This window comes from Canis lupus, chromosome 4 (genome assembly GCF_011100685.1).
Source record: "Canis lupus familiaris isolate Mischka breed German Shepherd chromosome 4, alternate assembly UU_Cfam_GSD_1.0, whole genome shotgun sequence".
In the NCBI taxonomy this organism is placed as follows: Eukaryota; Metazoa; Chordata; class Mammalia; order Carnivora; family Canidae; genus Canis; species Canis lupus.
Window position 1 is genome coordinate 24,424,411 of NC_049225.1, and position 27,548 is coordinate 24,451,958.

The 27,548-nt window shown below is 38.2% G+C and overlaps 2 protein-coding genes across 4 annotated transcripts in view; one reads left to right on the forward strand and one right to left on the reverse strand.

Annotated features, from left to right (window-relative positions):
• The first annotated feature begins 10,114 nt into the window (after positions 1-10,114).
• NUDT13 (nudix hydrolase 13) lies at positions 10,115-27,134 on the forward strand. 2 transcript variants are annotated; one of them, XM_038534314.1, is made up of 9 exons: positions 10,115-10,252; positions 16,198-16,289; positions 19,105-19,244; positions 20,704-20,838; positions 21,843-21,949; positions 23,714-23,839; positions 23,964-24,108; positions 24,782-24,936; positions 26,034-27,134. In XM_038534314.1, the coding sequence occupies exons 2-9, from the start codon at positions 16,207-16,209 to the stop codon at positions 26,226-26,228; spliced, it is 1,086 nt and encodes a 361-aa protein (XP_038390242.1). In that variant the 5' UTR covers positions 10,115-10,252; positions 16,198-16,206; the 3' UTR covers positions 26,229-27,134. The 2 variants fall into 2 exon arrangements, with proteins under 2 accessions (XP_038390242.1, XP_038390243.1); XM_038534315.1 differs by having other exon boundaries at positions 23,997-24,108.
• ECD (ecdysoneless cell cycle regulator) overlaps positions 21,269-27,548 on the reverse strand; it is a 36,264-nt gene continuing 29,984 nt past the window's right edge. Inside the window, exon 15 of one of the 2 annotated variants that reach the window (XM_038534313.1) lies at positions 21,269-21,300. In XM_038534313.1, the coding sequence (XP_038390241.1) occupies positions 21,284-21,300 (17 nt within the window). In that variant the 3' untranslated portion in view covers positions 21,269-21,283. Of the gene's footprint in view, positions 21,301-23,546; positions 23,911-27,548 lie in introns of those variants that run through there. The other variant, XM_038534311.1, reaches the window with a different exon arrangement.

A 27,548-nucleotide genomic window follows, 5' to 3' on the forward strand; every position in this document is an offset into this window, starting at 1 on the left:
TTAAATGTCATGTGTATGCTAGTTAGTCAGTTGGGAGCCTCAGACACAAAGGGAGATTGCAATTCCAAGTATTTCCCATAAGCTTAGTGATGCTCAGATGAATTATTAGGGGCAAGGCAGGTGATCACAGAGAACCCCAAATGTTGCAGACATAAGGGAGGTAATTGGCAGCTGCTAGGAATTGGCCAAAAAACTTCCCAGACCCTTTTTCCTCAGACTCTTCTATCCTATGAAGCAAAAGCCATAAGCCACTGGATAGAGGTAGCAAACATGTTGGGCCCTAGGGCACAAAGATCCCTTTGGATTGGGTAAGTATAGAAGTATCTTTGCAGAGGAGGCAGGAAACTTTCTCAGACCCTGGATCCTACACTGATAACAAACTGAGATCCACTATTGCTGAGGGAGGAGCAGGAAACTTGCCCAAGACCAAGTGTAGATAAAAGGCTGAGTTAGCTTCCACTAAAAGGAGACTGAAGAAGTCCCACTTCCCAAGGCCCAGGCACACAGAACCTCCCTAAGACTGAGACTGGACTAGGATGCAAACACCTCCATCACAAACCCAGCTTAATGCTGAATGAGGAGAGAGAGAACCCCTCTGTGGCATAAGAATGCAGGGGCAGTTGAAAACCCAGAGGGAAGCAGGAACACAGAGAAACTCTCTGGCACACTAGCCCCCATGCTCAGCACAAGGAAACAGGATCTTCCCTCTAAATGAATTTGAAGCACGTGATGTACACAGACAACCTGACAGAAAAGCTCATTGAAGAGGTGTGGATACTACTTACCAGAAAATAGTACTTTTCTACACATAATTTCCAGCATTCATTAGAAAATCATGAGACACACAAACAAAAATTCCATTGTCAAGAGACAAAGTGGTTAACAGAAATGGACTCAGAAATAAGCCCGATATTGGAACTATCAGCTAAGGACTTCAAACTAGTGAAAAAAAGTGGACAAAATGCATGAACAACTGAGGAATTTCAGTAGATAGATGAAAATTATAAGAACAAGTCAAACCAAGTGCTAAGGGAAAAAATCCCATGATATTCAGAGATGAATAATTCTTTTGATAGACTTATCAGTGTACTCAACACAGCTGAGAAAAGAAGATCAAGTTATCTGAACCAATACAGGTTTCACCACCTATTCGAAAGTAGAGCATTTCTGTGAACATTTCTCTAAGCTAAAAGTGAAGAAGCAATCACCATTAATTTGTCTAACACTCCCAGACCAAAAAAAATAACCTCTCTTAGGCTCTTCTGATACCTTAAGACACATCTTGCTAACAAATGCACAAAATAAATCAAGATACAGAGCAAAGATACTCACAGATACCGTGTAAAGTTATGGTGGCTTGGTACTGATAAGTTGAGTGTAGCTCCTAGGGAAGGAGCCTGGCAGTGCTACTCTCTCTGCTTGGGGTGCATATTGCCTCTATAATAGCTCACTGCAAAACAAACACTGAAGACTATTTTTGCTTTTTGTCTTTTTTTTGGTAAAAGTGAAAATCCTCTTCTGATATCTCTCAGTACAAGTACTGATGGTACTGATGTAGGTCTTTCATAAAAGCAAAGTGGTGTTACACAAGCTTTCGAAAAGTAGGGGATGTCATCATACAAAGAGAAAAAAAGTGAAAAAAAAAATAGAACAACAAAATTAGCTGTGGGACAGTAACAAAAATCCTACATATGTGTAGTTGGAGTCCCAGAAAGGGAAGAGAATGGAAATGGGCCTTTAGAAATATTTGCAGAGATAATAACACAATACATTCCAAAAATAATAAAATCAAATTGCATATCCAAGAAATTTATCTACTCCAAAATCAGGGGCGGCTCCTCATCCTGATAGGCCTGATTCACAACAATAAAGTGATAATCTGTCTTGCCACAGTGACTAGGGATGGTCACTTAACACACGTTCTAAACAATTCATGACGTTTCTTTGACCCAGGAATTGTTTGGTCAGGAGTCCAGAAAATGGGGCTTTGTAGTTTAAATTGATCCAAATAGAGTGAAGACCAATACTTTTGTTTCATGGCTGAGGGTAGACATACTCTCTGGATAGTAGCAAAAAAGTAAACAGCCTTAAGATCTCTGGCAGCCCTTTGTCTACCATGATGAAAGCCAACTTGAGGACAAGCCAATACATGAAATAGGTCAGAGCTAAGACAGACTGAGTAAAATCTTAATCAAATAGTATCTGAGGCCCAAATTATAGTTGGATGTTTTAGCTATGCAAATTAATAAATTCACTTTTTGTTTAAGAAAATTAAATTTGAATTTTCTCAAATCTCCTTTGCAAGTAACCAAACACATCTTAACTGACATAGTACTCTAGCACCTGTATTAAGAGTTGTTTTAGAGAAGGCTCCAATTCAGCTCTCAGCTGTTTTCTTGTTTTGAACCAAATTTCTAATTCCCAAAGGAGGTGTACTTGTTTTCCAAGAGAAAAACAATCATGTCAGAAGACTACTTCATTTTACCAAACAACTTTTGTCTTCACTCTATTTGGATCAGTTTGTTGTAATAAGGAAGCCTATTTTAGTTATTCACTTATTCATTCATTCAATCAACAAACATTGATTGAGCACTTACAATATTCTAGGCATTATATCTAGCATTGGAAATATATTGGTGAATAAGGCATCCTTATGTATTAATTTTGGTTGTGAACAATTTATGAATCGCATGACAGCTGTATCAGATTCCAGTTACTCCTTTCTCATTTTCTGGTATCTTTTCTTAGCAATGTATCACTCTCTGAATATAAATAACTTGAGTCCTAAATATTACATATTTTCAAGTGCTATAACTTGCAGGGGAATGTCTAACAGCTATTCTATCAAGCATAGGAAATATTTACAAATTTAAAAAATATATTTTATTGAAAACAAGTTACATTTCAGAAAAATGCTTTTGTTTATAAACAAACGGAATCTGACTTAGCTGTCTGTAAGATTTGTAGAGCTTGGCTAGTCCATGCATTCTTCCACCTAATGAACTTGTCAAAAGCTCTAACAAACCAGGCGAGAACGCCAGAAATCTCAACTTTATTTGGTGAAGCAAGACTCAGAGTTTAGGACCTGGAATTCATTCAGTCACAGAATTACAGGATATGGTAGGAAGAAAAACTTTGATCTAGAAGGAGCACTGGTAGAATCAGTGAGCCCAGGTTCTAGTCCATCATTAATAGTATAGAAGGCTGCCCTAAGCTTCATCCACCAACTGTCCATAATAATATTTGCCCTACCAACCACACAAAAACATTATGAGAACCAATCGAGAGAGTTGTTTTGAAAATTCTTGGAAAAGCATGAAGTACTATATTGATAGGAGCAATCATCATTGGATACTGTCTAGTATAGTATGTATGAGGTTTTGTTTTGTTGGGTTTTTTTTTTTTAATTTTTTATTTATTTACGATAGTCACACAGAGAGAGAGAGAGAGAGAGAGAGAGAGAGAGAGGCAGAGACACAGGCAGAGGGAGGAGCAGGCTCCATGCACCAGGAGCCCGATGTGGGATTCGATCCCGGGTCTCCAGGATTGCGCCCTGGGCCAAAGACAGGCGCTAAACCGCTGCGCCACCCAGGGATCCCTTGTTGGGTTTTTTTAATCATAGAAGCAAAGTTGATGAGTTTTAGATCTGTTTCAATGACTTTCCAAAAATTATGGAGTGATGAGTTCTAATCCTAACGGATACAAGGGGTAAAGAGGAAGCTTATTTATAGCATCTATAATTAGTTTGTGGTTAATGTCAGTTCTTAAGTCAATCCTAAAGTTAAATAACACTGTTTGATATCCTATACCAATTTCAGGAATACTTTTAATAGAGCTACTGTGTTTGGTTGGTTGCACTAATAGTTCTAATTCTTCCCTACTTCCTGTATTCATACCTATGTCTTTAAAAAAATTTACCTTGCCCAAAATGAGGTCTGGCTTTTGCCCTTGGTTTCTGGGAGGTCATCTCATGACTGACAGGAGTGTCTTTGTTTGCCTGGAGGTTTGGGGGCATGCTGGGTAATCTAACAATGTAATTTAGGATAGGGATTGGCCATACCCAATAGTATGAAAGGGGTTGTCGACACAACCCCAGCATTTGTGATTTACAATGGGGGCTTGGGGGCTTTTCAAGCCCCAGTAGAAACTCTGGACACCAATGCTCAAGTGGGTTTCTCTGGTCAGCAACATCCTATATGTATTGTCACTCACTGATGCTGTAAAAGTAATGCATTCTGTATGGAGAGAAAACAATGGGAGCTCCACTTTTGGTACCCCAGATTCTACCTTATGTGCTTCTCCCCTTGGCTGATCTTAATCTGTATCCTTTCCCTTTACTAAGCAATAATCATGAGTGTAATAGCTTTCAGTAAGCTCTGTGAGTCCTTCTACCAAAACTGAGAATGGTTTTGGGAAGCCCTAAAACTTGTAGTTGGTATCAGAAGTCAGAGTGATCTCTTGTGGGGTTTGCATATTTCCACATTTGTTTTTACCTTCTGCCATCATCATCAAGAGAATGTGCCCATGCTAGTTGCTAGCAAATGAGAGACATATGGAGCAGAGCCAATGTACCTTCACTGTCCTAGTCAAGACCATTTTAGATTATATAACAGTGTGTCACTCCTAGGCATATAAATGAGCTTAACCAAGATCAGCAGAATCACCTCCCCAACCACTCCAAGCATGTGAATAATAAACACTTGTAAATGCCTATGATTTTGTGATTGTTTGTTATGAAGCATTATTGTTACAACAGATAACTGATAACAGCTACCTCCCAAGCTTCCATTGTAATGTAGGAATAAAGAGAGTATGGATAATGTAAATCATGGCGAAATATCTAAATTCTTTTCACCCAACATTGAAAATATAATGATTATATATCTGGATAATCCTTATGTTATAAAATATTAGAGATTTAGGAATATCTCCAACTGAATCTTAGAGAAGCAAAATAACCAGATAAAGTAACAGAAAAAATTACATTTGCTTTGGGAGTATAATAATATACAATATACATTTTTTCTAATACTCAGAAACTCTTTAGATAGTGGGGTAAAGATGAAACTATACAAGACACCAGAGAAGTGAAAGTTATTTAACTATAGTCATACTTCATTATTGAAAGTCTTTTGCCAGATTTTTTAACTGATAATAAAACTGGTAAATTTTTCAGAAGATTTTATTTATTTGACAGAGAGGGAGAGGGAGCACAAGAAACAGAGCAGCAGGCAGAGGAAGAGGGAGAAATAGGCTTCCTGCTGAGCAGAGAGCCCAATGTGGGGCTCTGTCCCAGGACCCTGGGATCATGACTTGAACCGAAGGCAGGTGCTTAACTGACTGAGTCACTCAGGTGCCCTGAAACTGGTAATTTTTATTAACTTCTGCCAATTTTCTGATGGAACTTCTAGTGATTACAGTGAAATTATTCACAGTCATTTAAAAAAGGGGGTTGTTAATGTTTATAGCAGCAATGTCCACAATAGCCAAACTATGGAAAGAGTCCAGATGTCCATCCACAGATGAGTGGATAAAGAAGATGCGGTATATATACACAACGGAATATTACTCAACCATCAAAAACTGAAATCTTGCCATTTGCAACAATGTGGAGAGAACTAGAGGGTATTTGCTAAGTGAAGTAAGTCAATCAGAGGAAGACAATTATCACATGATCTCACCCATACATGGAATTTAAGAAACAAAACAGAGAATCATAGGGGAAGAGAGGAAAAAATAAAACAAGACAAAATCAGAGAGGGAGACAAACCATCAGAGACTCTTAATCATAGGAAACAAACTGAAGGTCACTGGGGGGGTGAGGGGTGGGCGGTTGGGGTAGGTGGCTGATGGACATTAGGAGGGCATGTAATATAATGAGCACTGGATGTTGTTTAAGACTTGTGTATCACTGACCACTATCTCGGAAATCAATAATACATTATACATTAATTAATTGATTTAAATAAAAAATTAAAAATAAATAAGGGGCTTGAGGAGCAAAAGCAAAGAGAATAAGAGTTCAATTAACAGGAAATAGAAACCCAGTCAGTCTAGTGACTGCCTTATGTTAACACAATCATGCACTCAAATTAATTTTTAACTTAGTATACCATAATTTTTCTGTTTTATCTTGTCTTTTAGCTGAGTATGGTCTTGGTTTCACTGGTGTGTCAAGCATCATTGGATATTTAGGAAGGTAGAGGAGAAGGAAACCTTTTGTACTTTGCTCCTGAAGAGAAAGGTTAAGGACCTCCCACAATGTTTATAGCACCACTGGCTATGCAGATAGGGCTCTTTCAAAATGGCTCTTTGAAAGTTATTTAAGGGACCCTCACACAAACCCCTTCCCACCCATTTGCTAAAATATTTTTCTTGTCCCACATGTAATGAGACACCATCTAATGATAAACCTGCTAGCAGATAGGCCCTGGGTGGCTCAGTTGTTGAGTGTCTGCCTTTGGCTCAGGGCCTGGTCCTAGGATCCTGAGATCTAGTCCTGCATCAGGCTCCCCACAGGGAGCCTGCTGCTCCCTCTGCCTATGTGTCTCATGAATAAATAAATAAAATCTTAAAAAAAAAAAACCTGCCAGTAGAATGAAGTAATTTCTCTCCAAGTTTATTCAGGTACACATTTCTTTCTTTCTTTTTTTTTTTCAGGTACACATTTCATCCTTGTCCATTCCCTTAAGTGGCCAGACACTGACTAAATGAGCCGTTGTCTCATATGCTTGCATGCTAACTTGCTCTCTCTCATACACACACATCATAAACACACACATATATATGAATAATTAATTTTTGATGGCAGAGATGGTATGTTATTCACCCTTGTAACCTCAATTCTAGCATGCTTGGCATATGACAGATTTTCAATAAATATCTGTTCAGTGAATTAATAAACACACATCTTTAAATACATCGTTACTTTCAGGGTGCCTGGGTGGCCAGCTAGTTAAGCATCCAACTCTTGGTTTTGGCTCAGGTCATGATCTTGGGGGTTGTAAGATCGAGCCACACCTCAGGCTCTCAGCTCAGCACTGAGTGGGCTTCAGATTTTCTCTCTCCCTCTCCCTTTGCCCCTCCCCCCACCTCCCATGCAGGTGTACTAGTGAGGAAGTGCTCTTTCAAATAAATAAATCTTTAAAAAAATAAATACATTGTTACTTTCACCACGAAAAAAGCTAGACTGGGATTCAACCATTTAGGGCTCAATTTTTGCTTTTTTTAAAAAAAATTTTTGCTCTTAAAACAGTATTAACTTATTACGTGGTTACACATTGTCTTTGATTTAAACTTAAGCATGTTGGAGGAAAAATAATTTTTACCTTATCATGACCTAAAAACTTTGTGAAGGTTATAGTTATTTATATTATATTTGTTGTATTTACTAACCATGCACTGTGATTGTTTAACATAATTGATGGTTTGATTGAATATTTTAACAGCTTTATTGTGCTATAATTCAAATAACATATAACTTATCCATTTAAAGTGTGCATTCCATTGAGTGATCTTTATTTCTTAGGCTCACAGAATTGTGCAGCCATTACCACAATCAATTTTACATTTTCATCACTCAAAAAACCCTCCAAACCTCTGTTTCCACCAGCACTCACTCCTTATTCTCCTTTTCTGACTTTTCTAACCTTTTTTTTTTCATGTGTAAAATGTAAATAATAATACATCTCTCATAGGATGTTCACATGGTTAATGATAATGTATGAAACACTTTGGTACCTGGACTGCAGTAAATGCCCAGTTAATCTTCTCTATTTGTCTTAGTCCATTTGGTCTGCTATAACAAAATTCCACAGACTGGGAAGCTTATAAACAAAAGAAATTTATTTCTTACATTTTGGAAGTCCAAGATCAGGGCACCAGCATGGTTGGGTTCTGATGAAGGCCCTCCTCTAGGCTGCAGGCTGCTGACTTCTCTCAAATCCTCACATGGTAAAAAGAACAAGGGAGTGTTCTTGGGCATCTTTTTAAAATTTTTTTTAAAAATTATATATTCATGAGAGAGAAAGAGAGAGAGAGAGGCAGAGACACAGGCAGAGGGAGAAGCAGGCTCCATGCCAGAAGCCCGATGCAGGACTCGATCCCGGGACTCCAGGATCACGCCCTGGGCCAAAAGCAGGCACTAAACCGCTGAGCCACCCAGGGATCCCTTTTTTTGGTGGTGGGGGGGGGGGGCATCGTTTATAAGGGCATTAAACTCATTCATGAGAGCTCTACCCTTATGATCTAATCACTTTCCAAAGGCCTCACCTCCTAATAGTATCACATTGGGTATTATTATTTCAGTGTATGAATTTTGAGGGAACACAAACATTCAGATCATAGCATTATTTGTATTATATTGCACCTAACACTTAATTGCTCAAAAATATAGTTATTTTGATTTTTTAAGAAATCATTAGAGCCCTAACTTTCTCTAAGCATGTTTCCCCATCTCTTTAGAATTTATTGACTTTATAATCTTGTATCCCTCAGAATATTCTGTGCTTCCTTAAGGAAAATTAATCAATCTGATAAAATGCTTGGGTTCATGTGTTATGGAAAGGTCCAAAAGAAATGGCTGGTCAACAATCAGAATTACTGTTCTTCCTACCCATGTAACCAAGTTACATATTAACAATGATATTCAGGATTTAACAACCCATATTCCCTACAGTCTAATCACCACACTCCAGTAGTAATTCCTTTAAAATGTAAGTCAAATTGTCTCACTCTCCTGTTCAAATCCTTCTATAACATCTCATCCCTCTCAGAGTAAAAATCAAAAGCATTACATTGGTTCTATAAGAATTGGAAGACTTGTGAAGCCCTATGTGATCTGATACTTGGCTACACTTTGACCTCATTTCTAATCATCATGCTTTGTCTTAGGCTTTCCTCAGACCTGCCAGTTACACATCCTCCCCAGGACCTACGCATCTGCTAATTCTTTCTGTCTACAAATCTCTTCTCATAGATTTCCGCTTGGCTTCTTTCCTCAACTCCTTCAGTGTTTTTATTCAATTATCACCTTTACAAACAAACCTTTTATATGGCCATCCTATATAAAATAGCAAAATCCTCTCTCCTCTTATCTTGCTTCATTTTCTCCTCAACACTTATAAACAGACACATTGTATATTTACTTGTTTCTTCCTTTAGCATGTAAGTTGCATGAAGACAAATTTTCATGTTTTTCCTCCTGCTATATCTGGTGCTTATTAACTGTTCCATTAAATACATGTTGAATCGGGGTACCTGGGTGGCTCAGCTGGTTAAATTCTGCCTTTGGCTCAGGTCATGATCTCATCCTTCCCTGCTCAGCGGGAAGCCTGCTTCCCTCTCTGCCTCTGCCTGCTGATCCCCCTTGCTTGTGCTCTCTCTCTGCCAAATAAATGAATAAAATCTTTAATACATATATACATACATACATGTTGAATGAAAGGCCTTAAAAAATGTCTTTTCCTATAAGTAAACAACTTTAATAGTAAGAAAAGAGCAGAACCAAAGTAGTTTTGCTGAGACTGCTTCCAGTCATGGAATCCTGCCCTGGTTGACCAAGTGACACATTCTAACACACATTTAGACACAGCCAGGTCCTTTTAAATGGTCAGAATTTCATGAAATGTTAGAGCTAATTCTAAAGTGGGCAGTCAGAGACAGAGATACAGAAAGGATGAAAGTTATCTAAATTCCTGCCCCTTTCCTCCCCTGCAAAATATGCCTTTTGTATACTGGGATGGGTTTAATGACTATATTTTTGTTATTCGAAAGTGAATCTACAGCTACTCCAAAGACAGGGTCTGTAGATTTCCTGGTAATGGATTTAGAAGATCTTAAATCATGCTTTTGACAATTATGGTTAACTTTGCAGTTGGAGTGGAGAGCCACGTGCCTCTGGATTAAACTACAATTCCCAGAGTGCATCTCTAGGTGGATTCTGGGAAGTGTGGCAAAAACATGCTTATAACCGTGATTAAGTTTGTAGGACTACCAATAAAAAATAAATTTATTAAAAAAAAAAAAAGAAAACAAAAGAGAAAAGAAAAAAAAACATTGTAGGACTAAACAGCTAGCATGAAAACAGAACTACATTTCCCAGAGTGCACCTCTAGGAGATTCTGGGAAGTGTGGCGGAGGCAGGATCGGTCCCTCTGGGGGAAGCCCTACTTCCCAGGAACATTAGGAGTTCCCTGGTGTCTGCAGATAATCTTGAGGCCTAGGAAGTCGCCCTCCCCCAACAGAATTCAGAGTGAGTACAGCGGAACAGAAAACTGTTGAGCTTCTAAGAGCAGGAGGGATTTTATGGGAAGGCATAATCAAAACTTGAAAAAAAAAAAAGCTCTCCGTCACAGCATTTTGTGATGTTAGCTTAGTCTCCTCCTTCTTGGAGAAACTAAGGAATGAACACGGTTTTGCATCATAACTCAGGAACTATCTCTTTAACTAAAGCTAATATTTTTCTGGTACTTTCTTGGACAGTCGTTTAAATATGGAATTTGCTGACTTTGCAGTGTGCCTGCATTATTTTTGAATTAAGGGAGGAAACATTTTTTTTTTTTAAGAAAGGAAACCATAAAGCTGCTTAGTAAGATCTTGAAATCTGGATCCCAGTGGCGCCTCAGTTTTGTGTATTTCCCCATTCCACTGAGTCCACAGTAATGAATAGACAGACTGAAGAGCTCTCTCAAACACTACCAAACTTCTCGGAAGAAGTAACCACAGAGATTGGAGTGGGCCTTTGCTTCATGCGGTCGTATTTTCTAAAGTAATTGTTCTTCTGTTAAGACGAACAGGATGAGAAATGTGGGAATTATTTAGTACAGGGCCTTGAGAGAAATGGTTAATCTTAACAGCCTTGCCTCCTCATGGAATAGTTTTTGGTAACAATAATATTATTTTTCATCTCTATCAGTCTTTGTATCAGACATAAATTATAAATGAATGTTGAAAAGTGCTTTCCCATGTATGTCTCATCAAAACATGAGTTTTGGAGCCAGATAGCCCTGGGTTTGAAACTGCTGCTTTCTAAATTATGATTTCAGGTTAGTTAAAGCTTTATCTTCCTCACTTGTAAAATGGGATAAATTCATTCATTCTCATTGATAGTGTTTTACAATGTGATAGACACAGTGCTAGGGGCTATAGATAGGGAAGACACAATTCCAACATTTAAGGATTTTACAGATCTGAGAATTAAGTATGTGAAAACCTGACATGGTTATAATATACTTTAGATCCATTTTCTCTCCTTCCTTCCTTCCCCTGTGAGAAGTGAGACAGAAACCAAGCTTCCAAAAGTTAGGTGACAGCTCCAGATCACAAATTCAGTCAGTGACAGAGCCCAGAATAAAATTGAGTCTCTTTAATTGCTTGCTTCCCTGTCCCTTCCTTGGTTTGGAGATACACACAGACCCTATAAACAAAACAGGCCTGAGCTCGTCATCTAACATAAGAATAACGGTGCTAGTATTTTCTTCCAAGACTTATTTTGTGAATAGTGAACTTTTATCCCCAGCATGCTCTCAGGAATAAAATACAATAATAGCTGCCAATTTAAACAAAAACAATGATTCTGTTGGAAATGTGGCATTTGAGCAGCTGGATTTGAATATCATGGCAGGTTTACCAGTTGTTTTCCAGCATGTTTGCTAAAGGTGAAACCTTAAGCCAATACACTTTGAATAAAACATCGCACTGAAGACCCTTAAGAGAGTAAAAAATCACAAACCAGTTAGAAAAAAGTAACACATTTTCTCTGCATTAGATTCCTAAATAGCATGGAGTTATAAGAAATTATATTTTCATTCTAAAGTAATTTCACTTTTTTCATTGTTAAAAGAGCCTTTCTTTTTTTTTTTTTTTTTTTGTACTGAGGTTCCTTCTGAATGGCTGCTTCACAAAGAAAAGCAATACAAGGCAGCCCAGGTGGCTTAGCGGTTTAGCGCCGCCTTCAGCCCAGGGCCTGATCCTGGAGACCTCGGATTGAGTCCCACGTTGGGCTCCCTGTGTGGAGTCCGCTGGTGTCTCTGTCTCTCTCTCTGTCTCATGAATAAATAGATAAAGTTTAAAAAAAGAAAAGAAAAGAAATACATATAACAGTTGGTTCCTATAATGTGTTTCCGTGATATTTTGGAAAATACAATAAATGTCCTATGAGATTCTAAAATCTAGAGTGGCCAAAACCACAGTAAATAAATGAGCACAGGACATCAAACAGTTTGCAAAAGGGGAACTAGATCTATTAAATCTCAAAACACTTTCAATCTCTATAGTTATCAAAGAAATATAAAATGAAAGTTCTTGAAAGTTTGGCAATGTGTAGAAGACCCATATGATTTTAAACTGAATTTTGTCCCAGTAATTCTACTTTGGGAAATTTAAAGAAGCAACCTGAAAATATCAGCACACAGGTATTTAGTGGTATTTTATTTCTGATAATTTAAAATAATTATAGCCAATGTCTAAAATACATTGAGAATGTTTAGAAAAATAAGGATGTCTACCTTAATGTAGTATTTTGCAGCTTAAAAAATTATATAGCTTGTACAAAAACATAGAAAACTGCTTGTGATGTGTTTCATGAAAACAAGTTGACAAAAATATGTCCTCTGATTACAAATATGTAGAATTTGTATGTCTAAAAAGATTAGGAAACACATATGAAATTATGTTATGTTTATGTGGCCACATTATGGATGCCCTCACAATTCTCTTTTTTAGAGATCCTGTAATGTAATTCTCTTAATTTTATAATTTAAACGACCTATTTAAAAGAGAAAAATACAGTTACAGCTGATTTTTAAGGAAATCATTTTCTCTTCTTTGACTTTTCAGTAATCTCTATACTGTTTTTATATAAGATGTATAATAAAAATATACAAGGGACCATTCAAAAAAGGAATTAGACCTAATCTTTATCTACTAGTTTTATGACTGTACCAACGAAGATAAAATTCTCAGTTAAAATAAGCCTGGTTTTCTCCTGATTGTTAATATTTTTTCAAAGCTGCATTAAGAGCTTGACTATAGTTTTTACAAGCTCTATGACCACCATCCCATGAATCAGCAGACCACCATAATCTACAACCGGCTAAGGTTAATTTAGTAACAGAAACTAGGCAAAACAGCCGGCAGTCAGTCAAGTACAGTGGGCCACACAGATTAGTTGGTAAAGCTGCAACCAAACAGCTCCTGACTCTCAGGATTCAAGGAATTCACCAAAGAAATTTCTTTGGTCTCCCAGGCAATTTGGCGAGGTGCTCCTGAGAACAATGGCTTCCAATTAGCCTCATTATGCAGTTAGTCTCAGGAAGACTATTTTTAATATACTTATTTTATTGTAAAAGGAGTACATACATATGGTTAGAATTTTTTTTAAATACAGAAATGTGCAAAGTAAAAATTATAAGTACCCTTTTCAACTCCTCTCTCCATCCCACTTTTCCAAATTAGCCACCTGTTAACGATTTGGTATGTGTACTTCTAGTTACTTTAAAAAAAGAAATAAATACATATATAATTTATGTTTACTGATATGTATGTGCCCTTTTCCTTCTGTCTTTTTTTAGAGAGGGAGAGAAGTGGGGGCGAGCAGGGACAGAAGGAGAGGGAAAGCGAGAATCTTAAGCAGGCTCCATGCCAAGACCAACCAATATGGGGCTCAATCCTACAACCCTGAGATCATGACTGAGCGGAAATCAACAGTCAGATGCCTAACTCACTAAGCTACTCAGGTTCCCCCATGTCCTTTCCTCTATAAATTAATTAGATCATGGTAAACCAAATATTACTTGCTTTTCTTACTTAATCATATATTGTGAATGTTTTTCCCTGTTACTATATATGAATGTTTCCATTGTTATCTTCATTTATTTATTTAAAGATTTGGTTTATTTGAGAGAGAGAGAGAGTGGGAGGGAGAGGGTAAGGGAGAGAGAGACTACCAAACAGACTCCTTGCTGAGTGTAGACCCTGACGCAGGGCTTTATCCCAGGATCCTGAAACCATAACCAGAGCCAAAACCAAGAGTCTGATACTTAACCAACTGAGCCACCTAGGAGCCCCTTTTTATTTATTTTTAAGAGCTGTATTTTATTCCCCTTTAACATACTTTTCAGTTAAGATTCCTATACATATCCTTTCCCTCTCGGGATAAAATCCTAGAAGTGGAATTGCTAGGTGAAAGGGATGTTTGTTTAACATTTTGATAGATATTCCCAAATTGCTCCCCCCCCAAATATTGCACCAACTTATATTCTCAGAGTTTGTACCTGAGACATATACATATGACATATCCATATATGAGAAATGTAAACACATTTCTTCCAGTGTATCAACAAGTCTTTGGGTTATTAAAGTAGGAATTACGCTTTTAATATTCTCCTAGAATGCTTTATAACCCACATATCACATGTTGTCTTCTGGGAAAGCTAGTTTTGTTTTTTCTCTCCTGCTAGAGTCCCTTGACAGGTTTTTCATCTAGTACATTTTTGTGTTTTCTTAAAGGACCTTGCATAAAGTCAGTTTTCAACAAGCACTTTTTGTTGAATGTCATTTACTAAATATATTTTACCCTTGGCTAGGACATAGATTATAGCCAAAACTATCCAAGGATTAGTCATCAGTGATTCATAATTATGCAACCAAGAAGTAAGCCTAAACTAGAGATGTTCTTCAGTAATTTGTTCAGTGTCAAAGCTTGCTTCCCTTGGGCACAGTTAAAAGGGTGGTTGGTTAATTAACTGTACTGATTTTCTCGTTTCAGTGGAACTTCTTGACTTTTATTGCCAATGTGAAATGTACTTTTCATGGGGAATAAAATACTTACTGGTATACAATTTAAAAGGAATCATCTTCTGTAGAATGAATTTGTAATATAGAGAATTGTTTTTCTCTCACAATGAGATACACAAAATAGAAAATACCTTAGATTCATGTAGATTTGCATAGCTGCCTTTTGAGATGTTGTCCAAAAGGCCATGATTTTTATATTTTTCTTATCTATAGGATTCCTTTTACTTCATTCTCAGAGGACTCTAGTTTTCAAATATTCTAAGAAACTTAGCCCCATTATTCTGGAGACACTCCTGGTCTTACCTGGTCTATTAGAGTCATGCTAGCCGCTGTAACAAACTTCAAAAGTTTAGTTGCTTATGTTTATTTCTTACTCATAAATATTCCAAAGCAGGGGTGGGGGTGTCTTTAGTTGGCAGGTGGCATTTTTTTTAAGATTTTATTTATGGAAAAAAAAAAGATTTTATTTATGTACTCATGAGAAACAGAGAGAAGCAGAGACATAAGCAGAGGAAGAAGCAGGCCCCCTGAAGGGAGCCTCATGCAGGACTCGATCCCAGGAACCCGGGATCATGACCTGAGCCAAAGGCAGATGCTCAATCCCTGAGCTAACCACGTGCCCTGGCAGGTGGCTTTTCTCTAGGTTGTGATTCAAGGATCCAGGCTTCTCCATTTCAATGACTCTGCTATTTCAGAGTCTTCCAAGCAGAAGGAGGAAAGAGAATGGAGAAGGCATATGTACTTTTTTTTTTTTTAAGATTTTATTTATTTATTCATGAGAGACACAGAGTGAGAGGCAGAGAGACAGGCAGAAGGAGAAGCAGTCTCCATGCAAGGAGCCTGATGTGGGACTTGATCCCCTCACCCCAAGATCAGGACCTGAGATGAAACCAAGAATTGGACATTCAATTGACTGAGCCACCCAAGCGCCCCTTAGGTATACCTACTTCTTAGCTGATTCAGCCTAGGAGAGATACATCACTTCCACTCACATTCCATTGTTAAGACCTACCTTTGGCCCTGCTTAGATATAAGAGAGAAATGTAGACTGTGGCTTAGCAGCTACCTTTTTTTTTTTTTTTTTAGCAGCTACCTTCTAGCAACAATCCTCCAATATGGAAGAAGGAACATATATTTTTTGTAGATAGTGGATTCTCACAATAACCTGTTAGGTAGGCAGAACAAGTTTCAATTTTGAGGTACTGAAAAGTTGAACTCCCATAGCTAATTAGCGATATAAATGCAATTTAGAAGCCAGATCATCTGACTCCTATTCAGTTTCTCTTTCCTTAATATTAAAAAGTAATCCTATTCTGGTTTAAAGTATAACTCTCTTGGTGATTCATTACTTTAAATTGCATACTATGACTTTTTCTTTTTTTAACTCCTCTTTTCTCTAAGGACCTGACAATGTCCCTGTATTGTGGAATTGCTTGCAGGAAAAAATCTTTTTGGTGTTATAGGCTGCTGTCAACTTATGTCACTAAGACCCGGTGAGTTGTGACCAACCTGAGCTCTGATTATTCTCTTTGGCCCACCAAATTATAAAATACAGATATCTCAAAATCCTATTTTGAGGATTAAGGATGCATGATTAAGATATACATATAAGGATATTCACTGCAAATTATTTATAATTGAAAAAATTCTAAATTAACTAAAATTCAAATATACCTAAAATATCTAACATACTTAAATATTAAGTTCTATTAAGATAATAACTTTGTGTTTCCCATGGTGGTACGCCTTGTGCACAAAACAATACCTGGTGCATGGTAGGCATCGGAGGCTTGTTGAATGGATGAATCAACAGTAAGGGAGAGATTAATTAAATGATGGCACACCTTTATGATGGAATTAAAAACTCTACTGAATAATAATAGTTCATGAAGTTTCCTGAAAATAAGGTAGATAATTCTAATTCTCTCACCCCTCACCCCCTAAGGAACTAAACTACTAGTTAAAGGTAGACCAGAAAAAAACCCAAAACCTACAGCACTACAGGAAGATGGTAAAGGACTTCTTTGTCATAGCCTGGGCAAATTTGAAATCTGTGAATTTGAAATCACAAGACTGTTCCCATAGTTTGGGGTTTAAATTTGTACCATCTGTGTTATGGTCCCCAAACCCCAACCCAGGAAAATAATGTAAGTAGTAGTTGTAGACTTATAAGACCCTTGGGCACTATGCAGAAGCAAATGTAAAACTCCTCTGAAGAGATATACCCATAACCAGGGCTTTGTACATGAAAAGCTCTGCCAAACATGAGTGCCTAGTCCAAAATTTAAAGGCACATAAGCAAAAAAAAAAAAAAAAAAAAAGGCACATAAGCATACAGTGTTACATGGACAAGAGTGAGAAAAGAAAATTGCTGTACTTAGAGTAGATATTGTTGGGAATTTAGGTTATTTGTAGTTCTCAGGCTGAGACTCTAAGAACAATAATTGAATTATGGAACAATTATTGAGAAGTCTAAAAATGGCTATATTAAAGTGGTTTTAAAATGAATAAAAAATCATTTAGAATTAAATCATTCAATCATTTAGAATGAAATTCTATCAATAAAGAAGATGGTGTGAAAAGAATGTTAAAGAAAAAAGGCATGATTCTGAATATACCTACATATGTACAGATAAACAATAAATAGTTTGGAGAATTCCCAGGTGTGAACAGTGATCATCTCTGAATGGTGAGATTCTTGATGATTTCCCTTTTTTGAACAAATTACTAACTGTATTTCCTGATTTTTATGGGATGACTTTTTATTTTTTTAAATAGGAAAACAACAGCTTCAGTCTGATAATCTTAGAGTTGTTTCCCTGCTATTATGACTAAAGGGGGAAATGAATTTTTAAAATTAGTGTTCCTGATCAAGAAGGTAAGGAGCTTTTGGGATCTCGGTTCCAGTTCCAATGAGGCCCCAGGCTTAAGACCTTAACCTGGGTGTTTTTGTAGCTGTTTTGCTTTTTAGGGTCATTAGGGCAAAGCACAGGTTGTACCACTCTTACTGTTCTTTTAGGAAGGCAGCAGTGTTTGTTCTATTGTTTATATTTGGTAACTTCTGAGTGGCACAGGTCCCTCCTTTGACATGCATTAAGTCTTTGCCCCAGGAAGCTGCAGTCACTTATAATGAGTTTAAAAATACCCTGAGTATTAAAATCTCAAGTTTCTTTGGTCTTGTGTTTATAAAGAGCTCATTGTGACCCCTTTTATCATACAGTCAAAAATAGGTTCCTAAAGATGCCACTGGGGCACATTTATCATTTAGCTTTGTAGTTTCATGTTGAGCTAACTCTGTTGGTATTACAAAAGCTCCCAGATCCTACAGAAAATATCTTTAAACTGTGATGGCTACATAAGTGACAAAATCTGCCATAAATCTGAGTCTGTTTAGGGCTTTTAATAGGCAAAAATGGTTATCCCTAAGGCTCCAGAAGGAGAATCTACATTCAGTACCCCCTGAATCACATGGACCCTGACCTGGTTTCCAAGGCTCTTGAAATTAATCTTAATGAAGGTGCTTGAAAAGCCTAGAACTGGATCCAATGCTATTTCTCTTAGATAAACTAATGATAGGATGTTGTGTTTTCCACATTTGTATTTTGGCTATTGAAGATATTATACTTATTAAATAAGTGTGGTCAAGTATAGGCTTTATTTCCCATCAGCAGTCTCTTCGGTAGAGATAATGAGCTAAGGGTGTCCATGTGGGGACTAGTGTTGGAGGCAGGAATGTATTAAGGTAAAATCTGCTCTTTATCATCCCTACATTGAATGATAGTGTTACTTAAGGTATAGTGTTTGCTCTTTATCTGCAATAATAAAGTCTGCTCCCATTTCTAGGGATTTTGTGGTTGATGTTTTATCACTGTACTTGTTTTCCTTTCACCCCACTGCATGTAAATTCTTGCCTCACAGCATAATATTGGCAAAGTACCTTGAGGTTCAATTCAGTAAATATTTATTACCCTTGAAGTTCAATTCAATAACTATTTATTGAATTGAGCCATTCAGTATGCTAATTACTGGAGATACAGAACTAAGGCTGACCTTGCCCTTAAGGAGATCATAGTTTTTTTGGGGGAAACAGACAAATTAACAAATAGTATAAGTGCAGCCACAGAGGTATGGGCCAGATGTACAGTAAGTAGCACAAAGGAAGGAACTAAAATCCTTTTTAGAGCCACTTAGGATATAAGTGAAATAACTGTGATAGGAGAGGGATGCAAGGACAGAATTCTGAAAGATGAATGCTGTACAAGTAATTAAGTGTGGTTTTGTAATGCTTTGATTATTTCCAAAATACAGGTATTTATTTGAACTGAAAGAAGATGATGATGCATGTAAAACAGCCCAGCAGACAGGAGCATTTTACCTCTTTCATAGTCTGGCTCCTTTGCTTCAGAAATCAGAACAACGGTACCAGGCCCCCCAGTATAGCCTACTAGGTAAGCCCAAAGAGGACCAGTAGAGTAGACCAGGCTGTGGCAATTAAGCAGAATTTCATCTATATCAGATCCCTGAGAAGAATCCTTCAACTTTAGAGTCCAGATTTTTCAAACTCTTTCTACTGATTATTGAGTGTATAAACCTGAGCTGCCCAAATATTATTTGGTGATAAACTAGGGGTCATTGAAACTGCTGTCCAAATTGGAACCCACCTCTTGTTTTGTAAATATTTATTGGAACACAGCCATGCTCATTCATTTTCATACTGTCTGTGGCTGTATTTGCACTACAGTGGCAGAGTGGAGTAGTTGAGACCGAGAACACATGACTTATAAAGCCAAACCCTGCTTAAACCAGTGATTTCCAAGCCTCCATGGAATTGCATACTGTTCTAATGTCTAGGATTTGCATCATGGCTTCATTTCTTCTAGAAGAGTCAAAATTAAAAGTGAATTAAAATTAATTTGTTTTGAGAACTCTTTTAGGGTATATAACTAGAGATATATAAGCCACTGGGATTTGGCATTCAAAGTACCAACTTTCAGTTGTATATGATGTCACTATACACTGAGTTACTTCTAAATACAAAGCCAGTGAATTTCTTTCTTTCTTTCTTTCTTTTTTTTTTCAATGAATTTCTTCCATGGGTCAGATGTTGAGTATTTGAATAGGTAGTTCCTAGCAGTGCAGAAGAATATAAGGATGCCATCAGAAGGCAATGCTATGTTGCATTGTAAACAAATATAAGTCCTTCATGCACAGGAGGACAGATTTTCTCCATGTACAGCACATGTCTTATACAGACCTGGGATCTTGGATGAATAGTCTACCCTAGCCCACACACTCAGCATAATCTGGAGACTAAATTATATGTAACTGATTTGGTTTCTAGCATTTTAAGCATGATACTTTTATTCAGTGCCATACTACATTAACTATCATGTATCTTTTGAACTAGGGGATATGCTCCTTTCATGATACAATCATAGAATACAATGTTACACAGCTAGAGTTCCTTCTTTAGTCTAAACCCTTCAGGTTGTTATTGGGAAGATGGAGGTCTAGAGAGGTTAAATTATTAGACCAAGATTACATGGCTAATTAGCTGCAAGGCAGCAGCTAGAAGCAGGTATACCTACTGCAAGCTGAAGTAGATGATTTCCTAGAAGGTTAATATGGTTGCTCGTGACTTACTTACTTACTTATTTATTTATTTAGAAGATTTTATTTATTTATTCATAGAGTCAGAGAGAGAGAGAGAGAGAGGCAGAGACACAGGCAGAGGGAGAAACAGGCATCATACAGAGAGCCCGATGTGGGTGGGACTCCATCCAGGGTCTCCAGGATCACACCCTGGGCTGTAGGCGGCGCTAAACTGCTGCGCTACCGGGGCTGCCTGGTTGCTCGTGATTTAATGAAAGCCTTTGTTTTCTTCCCTTCTCCTTTTCTGTTTCTTAGAGTTGGAAAGGCTCCTGGCTAAGTTTGGACAGGACACACAAAGAATAGAAGACTCGGTACTGATTGGATGCTCCAAACAGCATGAAGCATGGTTTGCTCTGGATCTAGGTCTAAATAGCTCCTCTTCCCTAAATGGTATAGAACATTATTCCTAATGGGAATTTCCCAGTAGTGCTCAGACTTTGGAATTCCACGCAATAGCATAATTTCAAAGAAAATTTTGAGAGTACTAAAGGTTATCAACCTTGTATTTTTTTTAAGTTAGGACATTAAGAAAAAAAAAATACTACCGTCGTGATTTACCGTCGTCATCATTTAAAAAAAATAGAGAACATTTTAATACTTTCTAAGCTAGGTGGTAGGTACTCAAATGTTCATTGTATTACTCTCTGTACCTTTATACATTTTATATTTCTTAAATATTTCATAGGAAACATTTAAAAATTCATGACATCATTCTTACCTTGGGTGAGTAAACATATTACCATGCAGTGGCTCAGGGTCCTCAGACCTGCATTTGGGAACCAATTGGGTATAGATTCATGGCTCCTAGTAGGCTTTCCTTCTCTTTCAGGTCTGGTTATAAATGTAATGATGCTGGAATGCAATGCAGATAGGAGCTTAGAGGTCCCATTTTACCTCTTTTCCAGGGATAGTGTATGGTTAATGCAAATATTACTCTGAAGAGGATATATTTTTTAAAAGATTTATTTATTTATTCATGAGAGAGAGAGAGAGAGAGAGAGAGACAGGCTCTCCATAGGGAGCCCGATGCAGGACTCTCAGGACCCCAGGATCACACCCTGAGCCAAAGGCAGAGGCTCAGCGGCCCAACTACCCAGGCACCCCTCTGAAGAGGATCTTGAGAAATACTATGCTCTGATAGTTCTCAAATTTGCCTGAAAATAAGAAATTACCTAGTGCTTGTTGAAACATAAAAATTCTGGGCCTCACTCACGTGCTGTTCAGAAACTTTATGTAGAGGCTTGAGAACCTACATATTTTTTTTTTATTTTCCCTGGTTGAGTATTATTAGGTGAGTTTGGGAAAGACTGCTCTAACAGGCATACTTGAGAGGGAGGGGCCTGAAGGCAAAGTTTAGTGTTTGTTTCATCTTATCCTCTGTTCTCGTTTTCTAGCTTCCTTACAGAAAGCAGAAATGGAGATAGAACTCAAGGGCTCTTTCACTGATCTGAGGAAGGCTCTATTTCAGCTGAACACAAAGGATGCCTCCTTGCTGACCACGGTAGATTCTGACTTCTCAGTTTTGTAGGAAATTTAGTAAAGCAGTGTTTACGGGTGAATATATGGCATGCATGCACAAGGCTAGAATGACATTTGATGTCGTCTTCTGCAGATAGATCACAGTCCTTCCTACAAACCTTGGCAGGACAGTATGCTGTAGGCTGACTGCTTATTCTTCTTTCTTTTGCCCTTATTTTTGGCAGGACCATTTTCTTCTAAGGACATGCAGATCTTTTTTTAAAAGATTTTATTTATTTATTCATGAAAACACACAGAGAGAGAGGCAGAGACACAGGCAGAGGGAGAAGCAGACTCCATGCAGGGAGCCTGTTGTGGGACTTTTTTTTTTTTTAAGATTTTATTTATTTATTCATAGAGATGCAGGGAGAGAAAGAGAGGCAGAGACACAGGCAGAGGGAGAAACAGGCTCCACGCAGAGAAGCCCGACATGGGACTCGATCCTCGGTCTCCAGGATCATGCCCCCGGCCGCAGGCGGCACTAAACCGCTGCGCCACCGGGGCTGCCCTGTTGTGGGACTTGATCCTAGGTCCCCAGGATCACGCCCTGAGCTGAAGGCAGTGCCAAACCCCTGAGCCACCTCGGCTGCCCAGGACATGCATATCTATAGCAGTATGATCTATCAGCCTCATATTTTTAATGACATATACATATACATCATTATGTTACTCCTATGAGAAGTTACTCTGTATTGCTTTAATGACATCCTCACAGCTGTACACTTCACTTGCTAAAGTGCTTCTGGTTGTTCATTTAATTTAAAAAGACATCTCTGGGGTCCCTGAGTGGCTCAGTTAGTTAAGCATCTGTCTTCAGTTCAGGTCATGATCCGAGGGTCCTGGGGTCAAGCCTGACATTGGGCTCCCTGCTCAGTGGGGATCCCGCTTCTCCTTCTGTTCCTCCCCCTGCTTTTGCTCTTTCTGTCAAATAAATAAATAAAATCTTTAAAAATAAATAAAAAAATAAGGGCAACCTGGGTGGCTCAATGGTTGAGCATCTACCTTTGGCTCAGGTCATGATCCTGGGGTTCTGGGATCAAGTTCTGCATCAGGCTCCGCATCGGGAGCCTGCCTCTCTGCATCTCTCATGAATAAATAAAATCTAAAAAAAATTTTGAATAACTAAAAAGACATCTCTAAACATTTTTATTTGAATAAAAATTCTACATTTATTGGGGAGGCGTATGTGTTGGGGTGTTTCACTCTATTGGGAATGTCTTATTTTTAAGCTGGGTCATAAGTACATGGAGCACTCATTATAATAGTTAATATATATGTGTTTTTTTATTTTTTAAAGATTTTATTTATTTATTCATGAGAGACACAGAGAGAGGCAGAGACACAGGCAGAGGGAGAAGCAGGCTCCATGCAGGGAGCCCGACACGGGACTTGATCCCGGGACTCCAGGATCATGCCCTGGGCCAAAGGCAGGTGCTAAACCACTGAGCCACCCAGGAATCCCCTATATATATATGTATTTTAAATAATTCATAATACATTTAAATTTTTAAATAATTCATAATACATTTAAAATACGTTTCCTTTTATTCATATTTCAGATGCTAGAGGAGTATGTTCAGATAGTTTCCTTATTTTAAAGTTCAAACAGTCAATAACTGAGTAAAGTAGGTGAGCTGGAAAGGAATTAGCTTTTCTCTTTGAGTTGTTCCCAATACGAGGCCCAGCCTGATTATATCTGAGCTCCACGTCCTCTCCAAATGAAATCAGCCTACCTTTGTATTCCTAGGCTCAGGCTCTTCTCCGTTGGCATGATGCTCATCAGTTCTGTAGCAGAAGTGGGCAGCCCACCAAGAAAAATGTGGCTGGCAGCAAGCGCGTGTGCCCTTCCAGTAAGATCATCTATTATCCACAGGTAAGCACTACTTTAAAAGGACAGTGATCCAAGAAGACTGTGTGCTAGTCTGCCCAGGGAGTAGTAGAGGCCTATATAATTAAAAGGCTTCCCTTAGTTATCCACTCCTTCATCCCATTAACAGGCCCCAACTCGAATTTCCATCCCCTCTTCCCAGATGGCTCCTGTGGTGATCACTCTGGTGTCGGATGGGACCCGATGCCTGCTTGCCCGCCAGAGTTCCTTTCCCAAGGGAATGTATTCTGCCTTGGCAGGTTTTTGTGATATAGGTAAGAGGTTTAGGGCATGCACAGATGCCCAGAGGACACAAGGGCTTAACAATTGTAGGTTTTTGTTTTGTTGCTGTTGTGCTTTGAGTCTGAAGCATACAGTTCCCTATCAAGTCAAGTAAACTGCCTTCTGGCATTAGAATTTTCCAATATCAGGCAAGTTTTCAAACATACGGCATAGCTGAAAGAATTATACAGTTGACACTTACTCATTCACCACCTAGATCCTATAACAGTTTTCTTCATTTACTTTATCACGGATCTATCCATCCATCAATTCATTTTATTCTTTGATGTATAGTTCGCACACATTAGTACGCTTCTCCCTAAATATTTCAGCATGCATTGTATTAATTAGAATTCGTTATAGGTTTTTCTTTTTCCTCAGTCTAGTGGGATAAAATTTACAAAATGTAAAACATGGCATTAGAATTTTATTAAAGTTGAGGTCAGCAGTAGCCTCTTTGTCACTTATTCTGCATTCTCACTAACTAACTAAGTCAGCACTCAACTCCAGACTTGAGTCCTGTTGTTGTAGAGGCTCAGGGATTTAAGGCTTTCCCAAGAATACTTCATGAAACTTTGGAGCCAGTTTTGTGCTCCTTTCACAAATGGGCATCTATATCACCCTTCCTGCTGCAGGGCTGTCCTGAATTAATCTGAGTGCTTATAGGTGAAAGTCTGGAAGAGGCTGTCCGGAGAGAAGTTGCAGAAGAGGTGGGACTGGAGTTGGAAAGACTGAAGTACTCTGCATCCCAGCACTGGTCTTTTCCTAATAGCTCACTCATGATTGCTTGTCATGCATCTGTGAAACCAGGGCAGACAGAGGTAAGTTCTCATGCTTCCCTTATGCTGTGATATTCCCTTTGCTTCACTCAAGTTGGTCAGTAGGCACCTGTCTAGTCCATCACTGTCTATCTTGTATGAAGATGTGTAACTCATGATTTGTTCCCTTAAGGAATTTGCAATCTTGTAAAGGAAACAATCTCCAAGGAAATTCAGAGTGCCAACGCAGTTACTATTCTTCTTTTTATGTATCTCAGTCATGTGGCAATTTATTTTTCATCAGGACTTAACAGAGCAGAGTAGGCATACAATAAGTATATCAAAGTAAGTGACTGCTTTCAGGATTGGTCTTATTGCTCGAGTTTGTTAGGATTTTGGGGACTAATTATATGAAATCATAGGAACTTCTGGTCGAAAGGGATTTAGACATTGTCTTATCCAGCCTCGTCTTGCTCTTCTGTAGCATCCCTGATAGATGGCAGTGTGGTCACTACTTGCCAAAGTCTATTGTGTTTTGGTTTGCATAGAATAATATCTCATCTGTCTCAGCTTCCTGTGGTTGCAGTGTGCATTACAAAGAAGATACTATGCTTTTTTTAATATTTTATTTAATTTATTTATTCATGAGAGATACAGAGAGAGAGGCAGAGACACAGGCAGAAAGAGAAGCAGGCTCCATGCAGGGACCCTGATGTGGGATTCAATCCCAGGTCTTCAGGATCTGGGCTGAAGGCAGACACCCAACCACTGAGACACCCAGGCATCCCATATGCTTTTGATAATCATTAATTATCCCTTATCCTTTAGAGAAGAGTAATTTTATGTTCTTTTTAAGTTGCAAGTTAGTCAAGAATTATTTATATATTACACCTCACTGTTAACCACTCTTTAGTATTTCAGTATTTGTGCTTCTAGGATTTTTAAAATGCACTTTTTTCTTTTACACTATTTAAAACAATATATTTAACTCTCACCTTTTAATTATCCCTCTTTTGCTTCTGCATAATAGCTAAAACTGATTATCTCTCAGCCCATAGATCCTAGGTATTGCTCAGTTCTGGGAACATTTTCTCACCTTTGGCCAAAGTATCCTAAATTTTGTAGCTCCTAGCCTTACATTCTGTTTTTATGTCTTTTAGATCCAGGTGAACCTGAAAGAACTAGAGGCAGCTGGCTGGTTCAGTCATGATGAGGTGGCCACAGCCCTGAGGAGAAATAATCCATATACTCAGCAACAGAATGGGACATTCTGGTTGCCCCCCAAGTTAGCCATTGCCCACCAACTGATTAAGGAATGGGTGGAAAAGCCATCCTGCTCTACCCTGCCAGCTTAGCTCAGATTGAGGCACCTAGATCCCTTCTCACTATCCTGGAGTGGCAAAAGAGAGATCAGTTGATAAAGAGGAGGTGAACAAAGGCCATCTCCAAGCCAACTTCATACTAAGGCAGAGTGAAAGGTGACCCTACAATGGGATGTCTCTAATAGCAGTGTTAGGGAAGTTCCTATTCATAGGCAATCAGAATGCAAACTGATAATGACGATTGTCAAAATCAGAGGTAAGTTGAAGCATTAGTTTGGATGTAGGCCCCCGTTCACTCATTTTTACTGAGGCCTCGGAAGCAAACATCTTTCAGCATGTATCCTGTTAATGCTGGGTTTATACTAACTGCCAAAATGTGCCCGGTATAATTTTAATTTTATCTTAGTATTGAAGATACATAGCAAATCTCAGCCCACTACTAAGTTACTTTTCATCCTCACAGAATTAAGGAAAATAGCACAATATAACATTATACAACTTGTGTACAGGTAATTATTTTGTACATGGTATTTAAATAAAAGTTATATTTCTTTAAGTAATCTGAAGGGATGAAGAAAGTGGGAAGTGAGAGCCAACGTCTTCCTCAGAGTACTCTGTAATAAATCAGATGCAGTGATATTCTGCTGAGGTAACTGCATCCCGGCGGGGCTTAAGATAGCTAAGTCTTTTGCTGTTACTTGCTCAGCATGTGACCCATGGAAAAGATAATCACTTTTTCTGATTTCCTAGATATAAAATGGTCACTGCCATTTGCATACCCAGTTATGTGTTGTAACTTCAGCTAAGTGAAGGTGAACCATTTTCTTGTTTTACGGGATAAACTAAATTTAGGATTACTCATCATTCATATATGTTATTCTATACCTTGTCATAGGGGAGAATTTATCTGGAGAAAATAAAATAAATTTCTACACCTTTGGTGATATGTATTTTTCTGTCTTATGAAGTGAGGAAATTGTAGAAAGAAAGAATCTGGGGCAAGGGGTAGGTGGAGAGAAAAGGAATCTATTAGTGTGATAAACATTTAAGTCCAGGTTTCAAGTGTGGAACAACTGAAGCAACGTGCAGAAGAAATATTGTTAGAGGTCTGTTTGAAAAGAGGAATGGCTGGGAACGAGTTGTATCTTCGGATGATTTTAGGCAAAGACACAAGTGCCGGTGATCCTAAGATTATTTGGATGTGTAGACACATCAAAGTGTACAGGACTAAGCAAAAGTGATTCTAGAACTAGACAAGATGAAGCACTGAATTTCCCTTTGATCCCAAAAGATCATTGTTTTTGCCATTGCTAGCAAATCATCAGTGCTTTGGGGAAATCAAAGTGCCTTCAT

Bases quoted from the DNA above. Each gene is read 5' to 3' on its own strand.
- NUDT13 (XM_038534314.1), top strand. From the start codon at position 16,207: ATGTCCCTGTATTGTGGAATTGCTTGCAGGAAAAAATCTTTTTGGTGT. The intron at 20,839-21,842 runs GTATAGAACATT...CTCGTTTTCTAG, and splicing joins TAGCTCCTCTTCCCTAAATG to CTTCCTTACAGAAAGCAGAA. The intron at 24,109-24,781 runs GTAAGAGGTTTA...GAGTGCTTATAG, and splicing joins GGCAGGTTTTTGTGATATAG to GTGAAAGTCTGGAAGAGGCT.